This window comes from Pseudonaja textilis, chromosome 14 (genome assembly GCF_049901715.1).
Source record: "Pseudonaja textilis isolate UNSWEBS1 chromosome 14, rPseTex1.2, whole genome shotgun sequence".
Taxonomy (NCBI): domain Eukaryota; kingdom Metazoa; phylum Chordata; class Lepidosauria; order Squamata; family Elapidae; genus Pseudonaja; species Pseudonaja textilis.
Genome location: NC_142003.1, coordinates 5,089,978 through 5,112,302, shown reverse-complemented (window position 1 = coordinate 5,112,302; position 22,325 = coordinate 5,089,978). Strand labels below are relative to the sequence as shown.

Genomic DNA, 22,325 nt, shown 5'->3' with positions numbered 1-22,325 from the left:
TTGGTTTAGGGAGGTGCTCAGAAACACTTGCCATTATAAGTGCTCTTCCCACGCTATCCAAGTCCTTATTTCTGGCCTCGGGCCTAAGAGATACTTAAGATAGTGTTCTAGTAACTGGAAATTTCCATGAGCAGATATGGATCGCAAGGGTTTACTTTCTTTATTTGTGTTGAGAAGGTTGATCCTTTGATCAGATCAACCCCTATTTTGGGTCCCATTCAAGGAGTTATCACTTTTAAAGCAGTTTATTGGCATGGAAACAGGATAACCAAGAAACCGTCTCATCCCAAATGTTGTGACCTGTCCCAAGCTGAATACAGAAAAACAGAGTTGGAAGGGGCCTCTTAGGCTCAGGGGCGGGGGGGTGGGATTCAAAGATTTTTAACACCGGTTTGGCGGGTATGGCTTGGTGGGCGTGCTTTGCACGCATGCACACACATTTTGCATGCGTGCGCAGGCGCAGAGGCCTTCCAAGTCGCCTCCTGCAAGCCTGCACTCTCCCGGTCGCTTCAGCAGCTGCCGCGCGGTCAGGGGTGGGATTCCAATTTTTTAAGAACCGGTTCTGTGGCCATGGCTTAGGTGGTGGGCGTGGCTTGGTGGTCACATGACTGGGTGGACATGGCTTGGTGGTCATGTTTTTGGCTGGGCGTGGCCAACTCAACATCACTCACATCGAGGCACACATCTCCTTGCCTGGCCTCTCATGACTGTGCGGATGCTGCAACAGTCATAAGTGTGAAAAACGGTCAGAAGTCACTTTTTTCAATGGTCACTCCGCACAAGCAAAGTACCAGCAAGGGAAGGGAAAAAAACTCCAGAGAAGTTCCTGAGACAGGAAGTCTAGTCCTGCCAAGAATATAATAAGGGTTAATGGAGAGGCAGTTTCTGTAAGCAACACCAGAATGTTTCCTTCCTGCCTTCCTTACAGGATTAGGCCAGGAATTTCTTCTAACAACCGGTTCTCCGAACTGCTTAGGATGTTAACAACCGGTTCTAGCAAATAGGTGCAAACTGGTAGAATCTCACCCCTGCACGTGCTTCAAAAGCAGGGAATAAAGGTGAGTATGGGAACCCTGGGCGGGTGGGCAGGCCCAACAACAGAGCAGTGGAGAGAACCCGTTTGGTCTCTGCTGCTCATCGGCGCTACCAGCTCGGCAGAACCAGGCCGAACCGGTAGAATACCACCACTGATCAGGGGTCAGCAACCCTTGGCTCTGGAGCCACATGTGGCTCTTTCATCCCTCTGCTGGGGCTCCTTGTCGCTGGTCGGTTAGGACAGGTAGAGGAAAAAGGATGCTGTGCTAGGAGGAGACTCTATGGTGGGGGAACCGGACTTCCAATCGGCTCCAGAATTGAATTGGGGGTGGGGGGGAGGCTTCCGGTTAGGATCTTTGTGGCTCTTTTGAGTGTTTAAGGTTGCCGATCCCTGTCTTAGGTCCTCTAGCTGAACCTCCTGCACAAGCACAAGGACAAATGGCTGCCCAGTCTCTTCTTGAAAACCTCCAGTGATGGAGCAGCCACAACTTCTAGAGGCAAGTTGTTCCCTGAAGAATTATTCCCATGGCCAGGAAGTTTCTTAATTCCAGGTGGGATTTTTCTTTGTTAAGCTTCCATCCATCCATTACTTCTTGTCTTGCCCTCAGCTGCTTTAGAGGATAGGTCAACCCAAGGAAGCCATGTTGTGTACCTCCTTGGTCAACTGGCAGGATCTAGGAGGACAAGCTTAGCTGCTGCCCCAGCCCTATGGGACATCTTAGCTCCAGAGGTGAAGCAAGCCTCCGTTCTTCTGGTTTTCTGGAAGAGTGTTAAGACCTGGTTTTGCCACTCAGCAGGGAGGTCTAAAAATATGCAGCCATAGGGGTGTCTGGTGGCCTGAGGGCACCCCTGTTCCTTCTTAACCTCCTAGCGTTGACTTTTTAACCTGATTTATTTTTACTCGTCAGTTTCAACTTGTTTTTAAGCTGTGCTTTAATGTATTTACTAGTTCGTTACCCCTGCTTCGCTACGAAACTATGTGGTCAGGCTTAGTTTTGGGGGAGGAAAATAAGGGGAAAAAATCCTGCCTCTGCCTACCGGCATCCATCAGTATTTATCTGGCTAGAGTTGAGGACTGTTTGGAAACTGAAGCAGTATTTGCTGTGTGAGCAAGAAGGAGACAGCAAGGAGCCTGGGTGTGGCTTAGCTCAACTGTTCTGTACTAAAGCTGCTTGGTGCTGTGAAACTGAAACTCCTCTGCTTGTGTTTTGCATTTGGAAGAGATTTCTTTTCAGGTGGGGAGGGGGAGTAGAACTCCTTAGCATCAGAGCATGTTAATAACAGTAATATACAAAATACTAATGCTCTGATGGTCATTTGGAAAAATCCTTTCTTAGTGAGCCCCTAAGCCAAGAGGAACATAGGTGTCAAATTTCAAGTTTGTAGGCTTTACAGTTCTGGAGATTTTGTGATGATGCCTGAGTGTATTTCGCTTTTATATATATAGAATAAAAATGATTTTTATAAAGCTGTTGCAAACCACCTAGAGTCCCTTACATGAAAAGGTTGGCCTAGAAATTTCATAAATAAAAAATACTTTAGAAGATTTCCCAACCCAGGTGAGACATTCTGTTAATGCTAAAAGTTGGGCCTTTTTTTTTTTTTTAACTTTTCATATAACGAAAGATCTTCAAGGTCTTTCATTCGTTGCCCTGGAGAACATACCGGCTCTTATAAAAAGTGGGGTAACTCAGGTGGCTATTCATTAAGCAGGACTACAGTGGCCACACCTCATTTGATAGGTTATAAAAGTACAGTATATTAGTGCTGCTTCCCTTTCGGAGTAAACATACAGCCTCCTTTGACTCATGAAGACGAAACATTTTCATATCTCCAACTAATTATATTGTTGAGATGTAAGCTGTTTTATCCAGACCGTTTTAATCCAGAATAATTTCTATGTTCCATTCTGCACATAGTTCCTTTCTGTAAATCAGAATTTCCTCTTTAAATCCCATCAATGTTAGGTCGAAGCCATCTTCCCCCCCACACCCCACCCCAGCTGGATGGTGAGTGTTTTGTGATCCGAACACAGGTAACTTTCCTTAACCCCACCCAAAGTGAAAACCACATGCCTCTCTTCTGCCAAATAAACACACCCGACAGTGTGAATCAGACTTGGTTTCTACCCCCTCCAAGGAAGCCAACGAGGCATGGGAAAAGGGGCTGACTCACAATTCACAGGATGGGCCCGGATCCTGTTGCTGGTTTTTCGGGCAGAAAGGGCTGGGAGGCAGCAAAAAGTGTGGTTTGGGGTAAGAACTTCTAGTCAAAGGCCAAACCCAGGTTTGTTTGCCATGTTTTCAGGCATGGAGGCTTTGCAGAGAGAGCAGTCTTGGATCTAATAAGCTCCAGTTAAAAAACAAAACAAAAACGAGCATCACAACCGATGCAGGCCGTATACAACATCCAACAATCAGGGCTAGATTTTTCACTGCTAAAGCAAGAGGGTTGATAAGTGAGCCGTACCTGGTTTTATGACCTTTATGGCCGCCTTTAAATGAATTGCTGCAGTTGTTTAGTAAATTACGTGGTTAGTAAGGGAGTCTTGGCTTTCCCAGTTGACTTTGTGCTTGTTGGAAGCTGGGTGGGAAAGTCCTAAATTGGGATTGTGTGACCAGGGCACACTGCAGCCATCAGAAATACCTGCCTGTTGCCAAGCACCTGAATTTTGATTGACGCTGCAGCGGACAAAAGTGCACTGTCATTTTTTTCAGACCCATCGTAAGTATGAACAGTTTTTGATAGAACGGTTGTATGTTGAGAACTACCTATATACAGTACTCAGAAATGGCTTTTTATCCTGGAGAACCATTATCAGCCAAGGTGACAAGACTTTAACTTAGACCCACAGTCTGTTTGTGTTCACATGTGCATTTGCACCTAATGGGACATGAAGAGAGCACTCTTGCGCAGGGTAATGGAAACGACCTCAAAGGTCATCTACCTGGCATCTGCAAAGACGGTGAAAGCATCTCTCCTCTAGTTACAGACCCCTCACATCCCAGACATAAACTGTTTCAACTCCTACTCTCAAAATGACGCTATAGAGCACTGTATACCAGAACAACTAGACACAAGGACAGTTTTTCCCCGAACGCCATCACCCTGCTAAACAAATAATTCCCTCAACACTGTCCAACTATTTACAAAGTCTGCATTACTATTACTATTAATCTTCTCATCACTCCTTATCGCCCATCCCCTCCTACTTGTGACTGTGTGACTATAACTTTATCGCTTGTATCCTTATGATTTATATAGACTGTTTCCTAGTATGGTTGGATTGCTTATTGTACCCTATGACTATTATTGAGTATTGTACCTGATGATTCTTGACTCTTGACGAATGTATCTTTTCTTTTAGGTACCCTGAGAGCATTTGCACCAAAGACAAATTCCTTGGGTGTCCAATCACACTTGGCCAATAAAAGAATTCTACTCCCCAAGTCTGCTCGCTGGTAGCCATCCCTGATAAGTGTCCTTGACAGCTACTGAGAATAGATAGCGAAACAGGAGGATTTATTTGCCAGTGCAAAATGATGGTAAGATTTTTGTGGTCACTTTGTTCATAAATAATAAGGCAGGCCTGGAAGACAATACTGCATGCGTGTTTGCTTGGCTTTATCCAAGTTCCTTCTTCTGACCTTGGGGCCTATCAGGAGAAAATGCTCCTCTTGTTCCCCCACCACCACCCAGAATTTGACCTTTGTAAGGTCACTGAGAGTTTACTTCTAGGTACAGCAAAAAGAACTGGCAGCACATGCTGATAAAAATAAGGGAAGGTAGCTTGGTACAATGGCTTGGTTGAAACCCAAGGCTAAAGGCAATGTTTTCCAACCTCGGTAACTTTAAGATGTATGGACTTCAAGTCCCAGGATTCCGCAGCCAGCATTGACTCTGGGTGAATGGAAAACAACTTGCAGCGCTGATAGGATAGAAAGAAAAAAAGAAAAAGGAAAAAATGGAAAGAAAAAGAAAAGGGAAAAAAATAGAAAGAAAAAAGAAAAGATAGAAAGAAAAAAGAAAAAGGAAAAATGGAAAGAAAAAAGAAAAAGGGAAAAATAGAAAGAAAAAAGAAAAGATAGAAAGAAAAAATAAAAATAGAAAGAAACATAGGGCTGGAAGGGACATTAGAGATCTTCTAGTCCAACTCCCCTGCTTGAGTAGATCTTATATCATGCCTGATAGGAGATGGACAAATATTTGCCTGAACTTTTCTTGAAAACCTCCAGCAATGGAGCATCCTGAATATATCTTGATTTTTTTCCCCCTCCACCAGGAGCAATTCTTTTAAAAACAGAACATGGGCTTCTGAGCATGTGCAGAGGTTTTTTTTTTTTTTTTTAGGAGGAAGCTCCTTCTGGATGGTGCATCTTCCCCTGATCCCTTCCAATCTTTGCATACTTGCTATGAACAGATAAGTTAACAGATAATCAGAGTTGGAAGGGACCTTATAGGTCATCTAGTCCAACCCCTGCCCAAGTGGGAGACCCTACATCATTTCTGACAAATGGCAGTTCAATCTCTTCTTGAAAGTCTCAAGTGATGAAGAAGAAACGATTTAGATCTCTTGGGCTAGCTTAGTTCACTGAATAAATCTGGATCCCACTCCCAGTTGGTGATTTTCCTGACTGGCTTGCTGATAATTCCTTTCAACTGTAAATCAGCTCAGGTGTGTCAGGCTACAACTCCCAAATTCCTGTCATCCTCAGTCAATGGTGTGTCCTTCTAGGGAACTACAACTCCCATCTCCTCCAGCTAAAAGCCAACGGGAACTGTAGTCCAATCTGCATTTAATTGGGAAAGTTGTCTAGCTTTGTACTCAGTTTCTAAATATTGTGAGAAAGGGGAAAGGGAACTCACAAAATAAACACACACACACACACACACACCCTATAGCACATCTATTTTTACCAGCACAATCTCGAAGTAGCTATAAAAATATAGTCCTCCTTAGAAAACCAATAAGCAATCCATAAGAAACAAGATCAGCAGATCCAAAATGACAGCAGGAAATTAAAAGAAAATATCATTGCATAACCCCCAACAACATTAAACAATAAAAAGCAGTCTTCCCTCATCCCACCACCAAATAGCCAACAAAGAGCAATAAAGCAAGAACAGCTAAACATAAATAGCCACTGGCTTTAAAAAAAAAAGAAAAGACACATTAAAAATGTGCTTTCCTGTGACTTCTTCTATTTAAATCGTTTTTGGAACTGCTCCCTTAAAAAAAAAAAAGTCTATCTCTTAACTGCTTTAAAAAGGAGCGAAGCAAGTAAGGACTTTGAAAAAGGCCACAAAAGTGGGGAGAAAAAAAAATATATATCAGGAAAACAGCCTGGGAAATGTTTATTTTAAAGTAGCAATTCAACACATGCCCTTTTTTATAAAGGAAAAAAACAAATCACATGAAAGCAGTTACAGACAGATTTTTTTTTTTTTGTAAGTAGCACCGCAAGAAAAGACTTTTTCCAAAAATAGGAAAGGACAGCAACCCCCGGATATGATTTTTTTTTTTTAAAAAAAGGAGCAATCCAAGAAGTGATCTGTTTTTTTGTTTTTAAATCCCACGAAAGCAGCCAGGGACAGATTTTTCCTTTTTATTATTATTTTTTTTTTAAAGGAGCAATGCAAGAAATGACTTTTTTTTTTTTAAAAAAAAAGTCGAAACTCCCACGAAAGCAGCCAAGGACAGAAAGTTTTGCTTTGCAACTTCCCAGCACATAAAAGAGCAAAAAATTAAGTTTGCACTGAGTCAGGCTGGGAGGGGAAAACTCTCGCCTGGTTGCATTCGGGGGTCCCTGTTTCGCCTCAAGGTGTGGGGGGGGGGAACAAGCCCAGCTTTGGGGAGGGGGCTGGGGTCCCCCCTCCGTTCCCTTCCGCCTCCCCCCTCACCTTATAGGTGCTTTCAGTCAGTTTGTTGACCTCTTCGGGACCCCGAGACATGACGGCGGCGGTTAAAGGAGGCGAAGCCGGCGGGCTAGGTGGCCCCGGGCGGGCAGACGGGCGGCTTGGGATCCCCTCGGGACGGACGTGTGAGGCGACGGCTCGGCTCCCTCGGCGGCGTGAGGGGGGAAGAGAGAGAGAGAGGGAGAGAGAGAGGCGAATCGCGCAGCGACGTAGAGACCCTCCTTCCCCGACGGCGCCCTCCGCGCCAACTGTCAAACTTGCGGAACCGGCCACCTCAGCGGAGGGAGGGGAGGCAGGGGGCGGGCGGTTCCCTCCGCGCGCGCGACCCCGCCCACCCCTGAGGTGAGGCGAGGCGAGGCGAGGCGGGGTGGGCGGAGCCGGGCGAGGCCGCTCGCGGAGGGAGGGTCGTCCCCCCCAGAGGGAAGAGCCGGGCCGCCTGGCCTCCCTGAGGAGGAATATTAGACTCCGCCGGTTTTTTTTCCCTTCCCCTCCTCTTTTTTTTTCGCCCTTTCTTCTCGTCCTCCCTCTCCACCGAGGAGGTCAAGCCCCCCCTCCTCTTCCTCCCCCGCACTGGCCGCAGACAGGGGCCCAAGCTGGTGCTCAAAGCCGGGCAAAGGGTGTATTGGGGTCCCGGGAAGGAGACCACCAGGAGATGTCTGCCCTTGGTTGCGGTGCATCTTTTCGAGAGGGACCGCGCTTTCAGGAGAGGTGCTGCCCTCTAGTGGAGTTTTAATGCTAAGATACCTTAGGAAGCAGCCTAAGTTAGGAAATGGGTGGTTTTGTGTGTGTGTTTGTGCACAAGACAATTTGTGAAAATAATTGTGTGTGTGTGTGTATGTGTGAGCGAGGGGTGCGTTTTGGACAGTGCCCAAAGAAAAAGGTTTAAAAGCCCCCCCCCTCTTCTTCAGCCTTAATGAATAAAGACATTCCTTTTGCTCTCTCTTTTGGACCTTCCCTCGTTTGCAATTTGGGTTTCTTCATTGCATTATTTAATTGCATTAAACTATTGTGTTAACTGCACTCTTCCCCTCCCTCCAGTCTTTTCAGTTTGTTTATGCTCAGAATATATTTATTTATTTATCAAAGGACCTGGAAGAGCTCCAGCCCTTGCAACAACCGAATGCAACGTGTCGAAAGGCAGATTTGTAGATGTCTTTGTTTCTCTAAAGATTTTTTTTCTTCCCTTCTTGCGTTTTCTTACCCCTGAAGGCAGACGGGCAAGCCAGGACCAAGCCAAACTAGCATGGTGTGAAAAAAGGCATTGTGGGCGGAGATGGTTGAAGAGCTGCCCAGTTTGCAAGGATGATGTTTACCCCGGCCTGTAAACCAGGTCTGCAGCTTGTGACATTTGCAAACCGGGTTGAGACCATCAAGATCAAATTCCAGAGGCCTCCTTGTGTTAACTTTGCTCAGAAACCAGCTGAAATGCAAACAGGTTTGTGATGGTGGCAGGGGCAACTCTCTGCTACTGGAGCCTGCTTGTCAGTCTGCAGAGGGCAAAACCTTGTTTGTGACAAGCCCCAAATCCCTGAATTCAGTGGCCGAGTTAGTTCTCACAACTCCTTTACCCCTTGCGGGATAGAACCTCGGTTGACGTACGTTGGTTCAGGTGTAAATTGAGCTATGTAGATGCAACAAACTAGGATGCATTTTTTAGGCAATCTGTGGTCTGTTCTGCAACCAACTGGGCATTATTTAATAAACAAATTACATACCAACCCTGGCTTGGTGTAACATGTGAATTCAAGAAGCTTTCAAGAAGAGGCTGGACTGCCATCGGTCGGAAATGGTGTAGGGTCTCCTGCTTGGGTTCTGGGGTTGGACTAGATCAGGGGTCGCCAACCTTTTGGACCTCAGGGCCACCAAACTCATAATTTCAAACCCCGTGGACCAAAGACCCTGGGAAAATCCCCCCAAAAGTCTGCAGGAAAATTCCCCACCCTGTTTTTCTACCGATCGATCGTTCTTTATTCGGGATTGCAGGATACTGTCCCCAGCTCCGTTCTCAGGAGGAGAGAGAGAGACTTTTGGCTTCATGCAAGGAAAGCAGCAGAAGCAGCAGAAGTCTTTCTTTCTGTCCCCCAGGAATGAGTCTTTGCCGGCGCAGCCTCTTGGAGCAGGAGGCCTTGCAGGGTCCCAAAGACTCATTTCTGGTGGAGTTTGGGGGAGAGAAAGAAAGACTTTTGTTGCTTTCCTTGCGTTCAGCCAAAAGCAGAAGAAAGAAGAAGTGGGGAGAGGCAGCCCGGTGGCCAGGCCAGGCGCGTGGGGCGAGTGGGACAAGTCCCCCCCTTCCCCCTTCCCCCCTCCCCCCACTACCTCGTGGTGTTCGCAAAGCAAGCAACACAAGCCTTGTGTTCCTGCAGTCCCTGTGGGCAGTGCAGTCTTGTGTTCCCACACAGCCTGGATTAATTGGGGGTGACATTTCTCTGTGGACCACCAACATATTCTTGCAGGCCACCAGTGGTGCCCAGCTCACTAATTGGTGACCACTGGACTAGATCAGGGGTCGCCAACCTTTTGGACCTCAGGGACAACCAAACTCATAATTTTAGATCCCAGGGACCACTAAATTGGCGTTGCTGTTTAGGAATCCATGCCGAACTTGACTTGGAAAGTTAGGTGTGAAGTTGTAGAGAGAGGCCTAGCTTATTCTCTTCACTCGTGTCTGCGGGGCTGTGTGTGCTTCTAAAGTGTGTTTGTGTGTGTAGGAGAGAGAGAGAGAGAGAGAGAGAAAGAAAGAGAAAGAGAGAGAACTATACGTTCTCCCGGTGCAGGACTATGCCATCGATCTGTGAGTGAGTCATGCGTGTGAGCGGGCTGCCTCCCCGTGTTTTTCAGGAGGGACATCGTGCGTTCAGAGGTGAGCAGCTTGTACAGTCCTGAGCAGTCAAGTGTTAGCTCCACATTGTGAACCAAGCGAGTGTGAAGGACAGTGCACGCTGCTCCCGCAGAGGGGCCAACATCCTGGATGATCGATCACACAGAACCCACAATTAGATTCTAACCTCTGCCGTGCGTTCGCCATTTTATCCTAAAAGATAACAACTCTGAAAATCTCAAAGGTGCTTCCCCCCCCCGGCCCCCAAGAGGCAACTGGACTTTTTTTCTTGTTTTTCTTTGAAGATGTTTCGCTTCTCATCTAAGGAGCTTCTTCAGTTCTGACTTGGATGGTGGGGAACGGAAGGATCGATACTCCTTGCAGACAGCTGGTCATTTGCATCCTTTTAGGGAGTCGTTGAGGCCTCTCGGAGGTTCATCTGCAGCAGTCCCATTAAGGATCCACACCCATTTGCAGTGACCCTCAGGACACAGATAAATCTCCAAGTGGCCTCAATGACTCAATGACTCAATGACCCAATGACTCAATGAAAAGAGCATAAACGGAAGCTAGTAGAACAATAAAATAAACAATGAAAAAGAACGCGACGAGATTACATCAATAGGATAACCAAAAAAAAGATGGACGGGAGGATAGCAGAGACTAAAACGGGGAGGTAAATGTTGCTTTTAGTTTAGTTTAGTTTACTTTATTGTCACTGCACCTTGTACAATGAAATCAAACCCCATCTTCAGTGCACGTCATGACCATGAAAATAAACACAAACACACATCCTTCACCCTCCACACATTGAATTGAAAACCCCCAATATTGCATTAATGTTGCACTATACAGTAGAATTCAAAAGAGCTTCTGCCCTGGGATAGAAGCTGTTTTTCAGCCTAAATAATTCCTGTTTTTGGGAATTATAAAACAAAATGCTTTGGGTAGATTCTCGCCTCTTGGTTTTATAACTTCACAGTTGCCTTTCCCAAATTTTTCTCTGCTTCAATGCCCTGATTATACCCAAAAGCAATTGGGTAGGCAACCCCAAACTCTAGTGCTTGTAGACTAAGGGTTGATAAACCAGCACGTTAAATGTAGGCACAGGCCAAAGGAGGCAGAAGGGTTATATATTGAATATATTTTCCCCATGCCTTTCTTCCTTGAACGATTTCTGACTCCAGGTTCTCAGGTGCTTTCCAATCCTGGCCGTTTATCTAGTGGTTCCCGTTGAACAGTTATACTGGTTCTTTGTCGTGTCTGTTCAGCTTATCATGTGGTCTCATTGGCACTTCCCTGTTTGACCTCTCTCGGATGTTCCAGTGAAATCCTTTGAGGATCAAAGACAATTTCCCTATTTAACTTGTTCTCCTAAATTAGGACAGTGAAATGTTTTAGGTTGATTTCTCGAGTATTGGATTCTTTTGAAAAGTTGTTCTTTTCACCCCATGTGAAAAAATGTGGCATGTTCTTATAAAAAAGGACTTAACCAGTATCACCATTATCCTCTCTCCCTCCCTCCCTCCCACTCTTCCTCTTCCTCCTCTCCTCCTCCTCCTCCTCTCTCCTCCTCCCCACCTTCCCAAATTCAACAGAACAGACTACATTTCATTTGCTTTTTGTGCAGCTCAAGGCTGTTGGGGGAAGAAGAATTGAAATAGCTTTCTTAATTCAGTAACCCAGGGATGAGCGAAAACTCAGAGGTTTAAACTTAAATGTTAAAAGTTTACTCTATATTGTGATGATTGAAGCACCCTTGCTGCCTCCCCACACTTAAAAAATACATTTCTATAACAAGGACCAGGCTATGAGAACAAAAGGAAAAAACAACAACCCATGCTTGCTAGAATGAGTGCCAATTTTTCCTTAGCTGATCTAGCCTTGGTGGTCCAGGTGACACAGGTAGAAAAACAGATGTAAATCTGCAAATCCCTCCCAGCCTTGGGATTTTTTTTTAACCTTCTTTAGATTGGCTTTGCACATAGCAATAAGGCATGGGGCGCTTACCCAGTGGATAGGTGTGTGTGTGTGATCTGGCTGCAGCATCTGCCGCCCCATCGATTAGCTGGGCTGATGCGACTGATCTCTCTGCCTGTGTGGGCATCTCGTTCTTCCTCCACCACTCCTTGTGTGGTTCTCCCCTGCCCTCTCAAAAAACCTGCATCCTCGGGGAATAGAATAACTATCCTATTTATCCATGTTCTGTAAGCCGCCTATGGGGACGGGGTGGTGGTGGCAACAATCCAAGACAACAGAATTAAAGTCCCCCAAAGTTTGGTTTTCTGAGAAGTTACTAAAGCTCAGAGGTGCCTCTGGAAATTCTCAGTCATCCAGGTCATGTTTGTCTCAAAGGTGCTTTTTTGCAGGAGGCAACTGGACTTTCTGGTTTTTCTTTGAAGATGTTTTGCTTCTCATCAGACTGAAGAAGCTTCTTGGATGAGAAGCGAAATGTCTTCAAAGAAAACCCAGGAAATCCAGTTGCCTCTTGAAAAAAAGGCTCAGAGGGTTGATGTGATGTTGGCTTTTTCTGAATTGCTTGGTGTCGCTTTTCCAGATTGTAGGTTTTGACAGTTGCTTATATTTATTTATAAATTTTATTGCTGATCAGAGTCCCTGGGGAGAGAGAGGGAGAGAGAGAGAGAGAGATGGATATAGATATAATAGATTTATACACAGAGAGAAAGTATTTAAACTGTATATACACATACACACATGAGTGCATGTGCACACATATACATATAGACACACATACTCCACACAGATGCACACATATGTGTGTGCTTACACATACTCCTCTGTTTATAATGCTGAGCTCTGATGATGTGATCTAACCCCAAAACTAATATACCTCATGATTATTTATGTGCAAACCAGATCACTGGGCAGAAAAAAGCCTAATTTTGACACTGGAGGAAAACAGTGCAAACACACGCACACAACAATTTGCAATGAATAGAATAGAATTAAGAATAGATTACAGTAAGAGTAGAGTAGAATAGAATCTATTAAGAATAGAATAGAGTAGAGTAGAGTAGAGTAGAGTAGAGTAGAATAGAATAGAATAGAATAGAATAGAATAGAATAGAATAGAATAGAATAACAAGAGTTGGAAGGGACTTTGGAGGTCTTCTAGCCCAACCCCTGCTCAGGCTGGAAGCTGTATACCATTTCAGGCAAATAATTGTCCAATTTCTTCTCAAGTTGTGGTAGTACCGTAGTTGTGATAGAAAACTTCCCGATGTTGATGGGCAGTACCTGAAATTGAGAAAATGTTTTAGCAAAAAGAGAGAGAGAGAGAGAGAAGTCGAGAGTAGTAATAGCCCAGCAAGAGAGTAAACTAACTTCATACAAATCCAGTGTGATGAGTAAAGAAACTTTTTTTTTAAAAAAAGATCCACAACTGAGAAAATGCTGTGCTAAAAATACGTTTTTCTTTCAAGTGGGTTTAGTTCAGAAATGAAAACATGGAGGAATGTTTACTCCCTCATCTTGGAAACGTTGCTTAAAGCTCAGTAAGGCTTTACTAAAACAATCTGCTGCCTTTTTTTGAGTTTTATGGCCAGCTTTTGTGTTTTGAAATGCAGCGTGGCCGTGATAAAAAGCTATTTATTTCACAATTTCAGATGTGAGCACAGTTTTGATGATTAAGTGAAACTCAGGAAGATATTTTATGCAGAATGTCTGGGAATAATTTATACCATGTTTGTATATTTAAAATGCACCCTTGAATAATAATTTATCTTATCGCTCTGTTTTTTAAGAGTCTCTGGAGTAACAGCCTAATTTTTTAAAAAATATTTCAAACATCTAACTCCTTGCGGCACATAAAGTAAATCTTTAATTTAAATGGCAAATGTGCGTGAAATTGTTGGATTAATTGCTTGTGGTATATCTATGGTGAAATCAGCCAGCAATGGATAAATTTGTAGTCTAGTGAGTTAAAGCTGCTGTTTTGCCCTGAGCCCAAGTCCATTGTTCACATCTATGTTAATAGTAATAATTTAAATTTACTGATACATGTATTGATACCATTCATAATTTAAATCTGATAAAGTCTTGGTACATAACATACTAGAAGATTTAACTGTGGCTGAAAAGAAAAAAGTGTGGGTTAATTAATGTGGCAGTATCAGAGGATAGGAGAGTGTAAGGCAAAGAATTGGAGAAGGTAACCAAGAATCAAGATCTGAAAATCAAAGTTGAAAAATTATGGTATAAACTGGCTGTAGTTCCTCCTCCTCCTCCTCCTCCTCCCCTCCCCCCCCCTTTGTACACCTACTCCCTTCTAGCACTGATGATGTTACCTAGTTGAGTCATGAAAGGTTTCAAGAAAACAATCAAATTTAGAGCACCAAGCACCCCACAGTTGTCGTTGTTGTCGTCCTCCTCCTCCCTTCTAGCACTGATGAAGTTACCTAATTTGGTAATGAAACGTCTGCAAGAAAACCACCAAGCTCAGAGAGCACCAAGGATCCTACAATCCTCCTCCTCTTCCCTTCTGACACTGATGATGTTCCCTAGTTGGGTAATGAAACTTCTGCAAGAAAACACCAAACTCAGAGGACCCCAAGGAACCCACAGTTCAATCCAATCTACAAATATTATCTTCTATGTGTAAATATGTTCCCCATAAACCTAACAGCTGTTGAGGTCTTGTCCTTGCAAATACTGTGGAAGCACCAACGATTATCAGTATGTTCCTTCTGACAGCGTGAGCTACAGGCTGATGCACCAGGAAAACAACAACAACACAGTTCTTTGGATCAAAAATTGGCAGGTCAGGAAAGAGTTGCTGCTTTGTTTGAGAAAATATGGACCTGAGGATGCTTAATTCATTTTGGCCGATTGTTTTCTCTTGTTCTCACTCATGACAAACCTAGGAAAGAAATATCACGGTAATTACAGTAGATGTAACTGCAGTAACTGCAGAAAAACTAATTGCTACCAACCTGCCTTCCATGGAGGACCTGTGTACTGCACAAGTCAAAAAGAGGGCTGTGAAAATGCAGTATTTACAGACCCCTCACATCCTGGACATAAACTGTTTCAACTCCTACCCTCAAAACGACACTATAGAGCACTGCACACCAGAACAACTAGACACAAGGACAGTTTTTCACTGAAAGCCATCACTCTGCTAAACAAATAATTCCCTCGACACTGTCCAACTATTTACAAAGTCTGCACTACTATTAGTATTAATCTTCTCATCACTCCTTATTGCCCATCCCCTCCCACTTGTGACTGACTGTAACTTTGTCGCTTGTATCCTCATGATTTATATTGACTGTTTCCTGGCATGATTTGATTGCTTATTTGTACCCTATGACTATTATTGAGTGTGGTAGCTGATGATTCTTGAATCCTGATGAATGTTATCTTTTCTTTTATGTACCCTGAGAGCATTTGCATCAAGACAAATTCCTTGTGTGTCCAATCACGCTTGGCCAATAAAGAATTCTCTTCTCTTCTCTTCTCTTCTCTTCTCTTCTCTTCTCTTCTCTTCTCTTCTCTCTTCTCTCTTCTCCTCTCTTCTCTCTTCTCTTCTATATTAAAGTTTTTCATTTGAGAATCAGAAAACGATGGCTTGTTCTGCTGGTGTAGAATTTAAGGCAGCAGGGGATATATTTGAATATTTGCTTTCTTCGCAGCAGATCAAAGCCCTTCTCATCTTTGGATAACATCAAGCATTCTTGAGTTCCTATTGTCGAAAAAAGGTACCTATACAGAGGATTTGCAAAACTTTAGAACCTTTTTTACCCTAGCAGGCCACTAGATGGTGAGCAAGCTTTGCAAATGAGGCCCAGATGTGGAGGACTGTCAATTTTTCTTGAAATGTATAGACATTTGCTTGCTTGCTTCTGCCTCTCAAGCTCTGGCAGAACTTGAGTTGCAGTGAACCACTACTTTGTGAAGGGAGTTGTAACGCCACCTCACAAGGTGAACCCCTTCAGCTCTTTAAGCAACAGGCATTACCTTAAAGGGCTTGGACACCCCCAAAGAACTGATGGAAGAGAAGATTTGTAGCTCAAGAGTTGAACTGTGGGGTCTTGGTGCTCTCTGAGCTTGGCTGTTTTCTTGCAGACCCAACTAGGGAACATCATCAGTGCTGGAAAAGATGATGATGATACTTTATTGTCATCACAAATCTACACAATACACACATAGAATGAATTTCACATAACACCCAGAGACCAGACCCAACAAGCACCCACACACATGACAATCCCCAAACATCCCCCCACCCGCCAAAATTCCCCGCCCCCTAAAAACACACAAGCATCCACACAACAGAACCAAGTAATACTGTCCAACAGCTCACTGATGATGGTCCTTAAGTGCAATTATAGCTCTGGGATAAAAACTATTCAGAAAACGTGTGGTTTGCAGACAGGAGGAAGAGGAGGAGGAGGAGGAAGAGGAGGAGGAGGAAAAGGAGAAGGAGATGGAAGGGGACTGTGTGGGGCCCTTGGTGCTTTCTGAGCTTGGTTTCTTTCTTGCAGACATTTCACAACCAAACTAGGTAACGTCATCAGTGCGTATGATGATCAGTGTATCATTTTCCCTCCCCCTCCCTACCGCTCACTTTCCTGGGCTATTTTAGCATCAATGATGTTACCCATGCTGGTTTGAATCGTCTGTTCAGGTCCACATTTTTTAAAATCAAAAAGTCAGACCGCCTTAAAAAGAGGTGCTTTGAAAACCAACCAAGAATGGTTCTTCTAAAGGGGCTCCCCGCTGTTAGTTGTTACTTACCCCTGCCCACTCTTTAATTAAAGATGGTAGCCTCGTCTTCCAAGGTTGAGTGCAAAAGCCAGTAAAGTTTGAAATGTCAAAATGCAGCCAACCTCGGACTGATGATTCCAGAGCGGCCGAGGCTCCACAAGAATAATGATGACGGATCATTTGCATCATGTTAGAAGTTAGAGATGCCAGTCAGAGCTGAGATCCCCACCGTGGCGAGCAAACTGTGCCCATACATAATGGAAAGGGTTGTGTTTTTCTCTCCAGAGGGAACCACTACCTCTTCCGGCTCTTTAATTACATCTAGATTCAATCACAGTTTTATTTCATATAGTCGTATGTGTTTTGGTAGTTGCCATAAAAAAAAAAAAGAGGAGGGGAGGAACGAAATCTGGAAAAGCAGGTTAAAAGCCAAAGTACATTCCAACTCTTATCTTGTGACTAAAATACCAGAGCTGTTACCCACCGAATAGATTTAATTGGAGAAGGCGAATGAGGACGCCCAGCCTGTTGAACGTGCTCACTTGAAGAATCTGGTTTATGAGACACCCAGGGATCTCATAAACCACCTCGAAATCTATCTCGAAATCTGTTTCATGTCCCAAATCTTATTTTTGTTCTCCCCCCACCCGCCCGTTACAAACAACGAATGAAGGGAAATAACAGGGACGGAGTTGAACGTGTGGCAGTTGTAACCCAGAATTCAGAGTCAAAGAATGGGCTGAGAGGAGAGAGAGAGAGAGAGAGAGAGAGAGAATGATTGATGAAGGGAGCAGAGAAAACAGCCAGAGCCATTTCTTTTTCTTTTTTATATTTCTGAACTAACTTGCACTGCAGGGAAATCATCCGTTTTGATGTTAGTCGCCCCAGGCTATTACCAAGAAGAGAACGAATGAGAAATGTTGTCAACAGAACAGAACCATAAAGGTTTCCTAGACTGGGAGTTGAGATCACACAACAGTCGCATTGGAAGTTTGCTTTTAAAGAAAGTCCCCTTCCTCCTCCAGTCTCTCTGTATCTCCTGAAGTTTAACAAACCTCCAGCAAGTTAACCATATCCTAGACAACAATTAAACCAACCTGGATTTGCCAGAGATTTGTCTACAGGGTTTCCCCAGGGAGCGTCTTAGCAATCAAATTGCTGCTTTGTTGAATTTGCTGTCTCCGGCTGCACGAATATCCCTTCAATTTGCAAATGTTGGCTTGCTGTGCTAAGTGTGGGTTATCTTCCTTTTCCTGACAGCGAGGACAGACTTGCCACCAGAAGCTCTGGGGGCTCCAATGTTGGGAAGTTTTTTAAAAAAGCGATCAGATAAGCTATTGGTCTGAAATGGTATTGGGCAGTAGTAGGATTCAAAAATTTTTTTACTATCAGTTCTGTGGGCGTGGCTTTATGGGTGTGACTGGGTGGGTGTGGCTTTTTTTTTTTTGCTTTTTTGCAGCCAACCCCCCCCCCCTGTTTTTCGGGCCTTATGGGCCTCAGAGGAGCCTCTGGGGGGCATTTTTGCTCCCAGAAGTCTCCTCGGGCTCAGGCAGGCAAAAAATGGAGGCAGGGGAACTGAGCCCCTCTCTCCATTTTTTGCCTCCCTGGGCCTCAGCAAGGGGAATCCCGGCACAGCTGATTGTATGAACAGCTGATTGTCAGGAGGGAAAAAAAAGAAAGAAATACCTTAAGGGGCCAGCATCAGGCGGGCAGAGAGAGCGAGCTTTGGGCGGGTGGCGCAAGCGAGCCAGTGGCGACTGGGCAACCAGGTCAGCGACGTGGCCAGCCAGACTCACGCCAAATCCGTGCTACCGGTTCGCACGATCCGGTGCGAACCGGCTGAATACCACTTATATAGGGTCTCCTGCCTGAGCAAAGGGTTGGACTAGAAGACCTCCAAGGTCCCTTCCAACTCTGCTCGTTCTGCTAATTGATATCTTTTTAAACAGTGGCGCTTTTCATCACACGCAGTAAAGGGAAGGAGTGAGGGCTTGTTGGAGTCAGGGAGAGAAAGAATAAGCACAAGTGAGAAGCTCTGACACGTCCCGATGATGGTAGAAACAAGATATTTGATGAAGTTTCTAGCAGATGCAGTTGTCACCTTGAGATGTGATTCATCCCCGCTTTCGTCTTGGGACTGCAGTGACTTGACACGGAATTAATGGGACTTCAACAGCCCAAGTTGCATTTTGAACCACAACACCGATGTGAGAATAGATTTGACACCCTTTAAAGCAAGAACACATCATTACCCAGCTGGGTTTTTTTTTTTTTCTCCTTTTCCCTTTTCTCTTTTTCATCACATAGGATGAAAGCAAGTTGCCCCAATGATGATTTAAGAGTTCAAGAGAAATAGACATATGGAATATATGGACATATAGATTCTGGTCGGCACTGTATCAGGCGGACGAAAGTTGAGAAACTATGTGTGATGACCTGGGGCGTAGCACAAAGGCAACACAGTCAAATAAGCAAGAAAAATCCCTTTATTATCTCCAACTTTGCCCAGGTTACCTTCAGCTGGAGAAAAACTCTCCCAGGAAGAGTCTTTTTGTGGAGGAAATTCAGTCCGAAAACAAAGTATATATAAACTGTAAATAAAAATTCACACAAATCACTGTGCGGTAATTAACTTGACAGGGCAGGAGAAGGAATTGCAGACTTGAAAGGCCAGCAAAACACACACAGTTGGGAAGGCACCAGGAACCCAGATAAGCCTCCACGATACCGGATAATTTACGATTTGCTTCCAACAAGTTGCTGTGCGCATCTTCCCTTTTTTAAACACTGCGTTCCCAGCTGCAGCTAATGAAGGGAATCAGGGCCCTTTCCTCTCCCCCGTAAGCCATGCAACTCACATTGCTCCCTTCTCCATTCCTCCCTGTGTGCCCTAGGATGAAGAGGGGGTGGGCCTGAGTCTTCTTCTGAATTCCCTCTCCCTTGTTCTACCTCTCCCCTGCTCTGCCCAGCCGGACTTTGCCCTAGTTTCTTCCCAAGCCAATGGAGCTGCACCACCCCCACTCCCTGTCAGCTGCTCGGCCTCCTCCTCCGAATCAGATTCCGACAGGGACATGACACTATGGTTTGTTTGATTATTGGGGATACCCCAGGAGTCAGACAGCTGGAAAAATCACGACAGTATAACAGCCCGGATGTAACTCCTTGGGATGTGAACAGGGCCCCAGAGTTGACAGAGCTAAAATAATATTTATACTCCTTCACACGAGCTGGAATTTTATGCCTCAATTCACAAAGGGAAATGATAAATAGATTAAGCCACAGCAGATGGTTGATTCACACTTTTCTCCTGCAGCACACCTCTACCTAATAGAGGTTTTTTTTTAAAAAAAAGATTCTCCCCTCGCTCGGTTTCACAGCTAGAATCAATTTAGCAGATCGGGACAATGTGTGAGAAACTAATAAGCTTTGTTCCTCCATAAAGCCTCCCTTGCGTCATTCTGTCCATTTTCCATTCCCCGAATTTCTCACCTTGACCCAGCTGGTGGTTTCTGGGAGTGGAGAATATATATTTTTTTTAAAATGTTAATTAGCATTTCTGAAAGCCGGCAAGAGAAGCGGGAACGCAACCTGCTTATTGAAATAAACGAGCATGAAAGGGTTCTAAAAGAAGGCAGTAAAGCCCTATTTGAAAAATGCTGTATCGTGTATATCTACACACAGACACACACACGCAGACACACACACGGAGAGACACACACACACACACTGTTCATTGGTTCATTCATTCTTCAGGCAAAAGAAATCCCCTGGTGGTGTAAGGACAAAATGCACCATTCAAAAAGGCAACTTAGATGTTTAAGGCAAAAAAAAATCAACAACCACCAAACAAACTATTCAGAAGAGATAACCAAGAGAGATCTCGCACCTTTGTTAAGATGGCAGACACAACAAGATCTCCTCTGAGTTCCACTCAACAAGATTCCACACCAGAGTGGGGTGTCCGGTGAGCAAACAGATGCAGGAGTTGAGGATTTCAAGCAGAAGAGATTATTTATAGCTCAAGAGTTGAACCCCTGGGGTCCTTGGTACTCTTTGAGCTGGGCTGTTTGCCTGCAGACGTTTCATGACCCAACTAGGTAACATCATCAGTGTAGAAGAGAGTGGGGTTTGTGGAGTAGAGGAGAAGGAAAAGGGGAGGTGGAGGAAGAAGAAGAGGAGGAGGACTCTAGGGTCCTTAGTGCTCTCTGAACTTAGCTGTTTCCGTGCAAACGTTTCATGACCCAACTAGGTAGCATCATCATTGCGAGAAGGCTCAGCTGCTTCGTATCTGACTAACCTACCGCATATAAACAGGCAGCAAAACCCGCAGTCCCTTACCCTGACAACATTGCCTAGTTGGATAATGAAACGTCTACAAGCACACCATCAAGCTCAGAGAGCACCCAAAATCCACAGTTCAGGATTTCATCAGTTTACATCCTAATTCCTTAGCCTGCAATCAAAGTTCATGGAGCCGACAGACTGATGGATTAATCCATGTATACGGCCTCCGGTCTTGCAGATGTGACTCTGGACGGCTAACCGCCCATTCAGAACAAGCACTGTCAACAAAGCATTAAAAACGTAACAGTGGCGGCCAAAAGCAAACCCAGTATAAACACTCGCCAGAACAATAGTTTGCTGCCAGACTCCCTTGGGTTATGCAAACACTGCGTACCAACGAAATGATGCATCATTTTAATGCTTAATTACGGCTGGCCTTCTTTAATTTTTACAGCCTGCTGTTATTTAGCTAGGAATTAAGTTGGTTTCTCCTTGTAACACCTTCGGCTATCCATTTTGTCAGGTTCTCAAGCTCGCATAACTCAGGGTTTGCCCGTAAAATTGCTTTGACTGGTGTTCTGCCAAAGCGGAGTAATGTTAATACTAGCTAACCCTCCACTTGGTTGTAATCTCTTTATGTGCTCCACGGATGGTTCTTTTCCACAGTTCCTCCAGTTTTTTTGAGCCTCGGTGGCGCAGTGGTTAGAGCGCAGTACTGCAGGCGACTTCTGCCGACAGCCGGCTGCTTGCAATTTGGCAGCTCAGAGTTCACAAAGGCTCAAGGTAAATCAGAACAGAACAGAAAATTCGTCACTGCAGTTTTGAATAAACGGCGGATCAAATCCATCTATAAGTCTTCCAATCTTTTTTAAAAAATGCAGCTGGTGAAGTCTGTATCTGGCAGAATTGTTATCTACGTAATGTCTTTGCTGGCCTGTGTCCAAAATAAAATTAATTAACAGAATGACACAGTTGGAAGGGACCTTGTTAGGTCATCCAGTCCAACCCCCAGCCCTAGCAGGTTGACTCGGCCTTCCATCCTTCTGAGGTGAGTTCAATGAGGACCCAGATTTTTTGGGGGGGTGATAGGCTGACTCTTGTAAACCGCTTAGAGAGGGCTGTAGAAGCACCGAGAAGCAGTATATAAGTCTAAGTTTTATTGCTATTGCTATTTTCCAAGTTGGAGTGTTTTGACAACAATCTTCGTAGCCGTACCGTGGATGGTCAGACTATCTAAACTATCCACCTGTTACTTCTTGTCCTGCCCTCTGGTGCTTTGGGAAACACCATCAAGGATCAAGGAGAGATCCAACCTAGAGCTAAGGAGAAATTTCTTCACAGTGAGAACAATCAATCAGAACTTGTAGGTGGAAGTTGGCAGCCATTTGTCCAGAATGGTATAGCAACTAAGTTGATTAAAGGGCTTGGAGAGCGGTTGCAGGAATTTTGGGTATGGCCGGTCTAGAGAAAAGAAGAATTAGGGGTGACGTGATAGCAGTATTCCAGTATTCGAGGGGCTGCCCCAAAGAAGAAGGAGTCAAGC

The 22,325-nt window shown here is 44.5% G+C and overlaps 1 protein-coding gene across 1 annotated transcript in view; it reads right to left on the bottom strand.

The window, feature by feature from the left end:
- Positions 1–7,232, bottom strand: part of BAIAP2L1 (BAR/IMD domain containing adaptor protein 2 like 1) — a 45,549-nt gene extending 38,317 nt beyond the window's left edge. The window contains exon 1 of the mRNA XM_026704300.2: positions 6,937–7,232. Within this exon, the coding sequence (XP_026560085.1) occupies positions 6,937–6,987 (51 nt within the window). The 5' untranslated portion in view covers positions 6,988–7,232. The remainder of the gene's footprint in view (positions 1–6,936) is intronic.
- Positions 7,233–22,325: the final 15,093 nt, after the last annotated feature.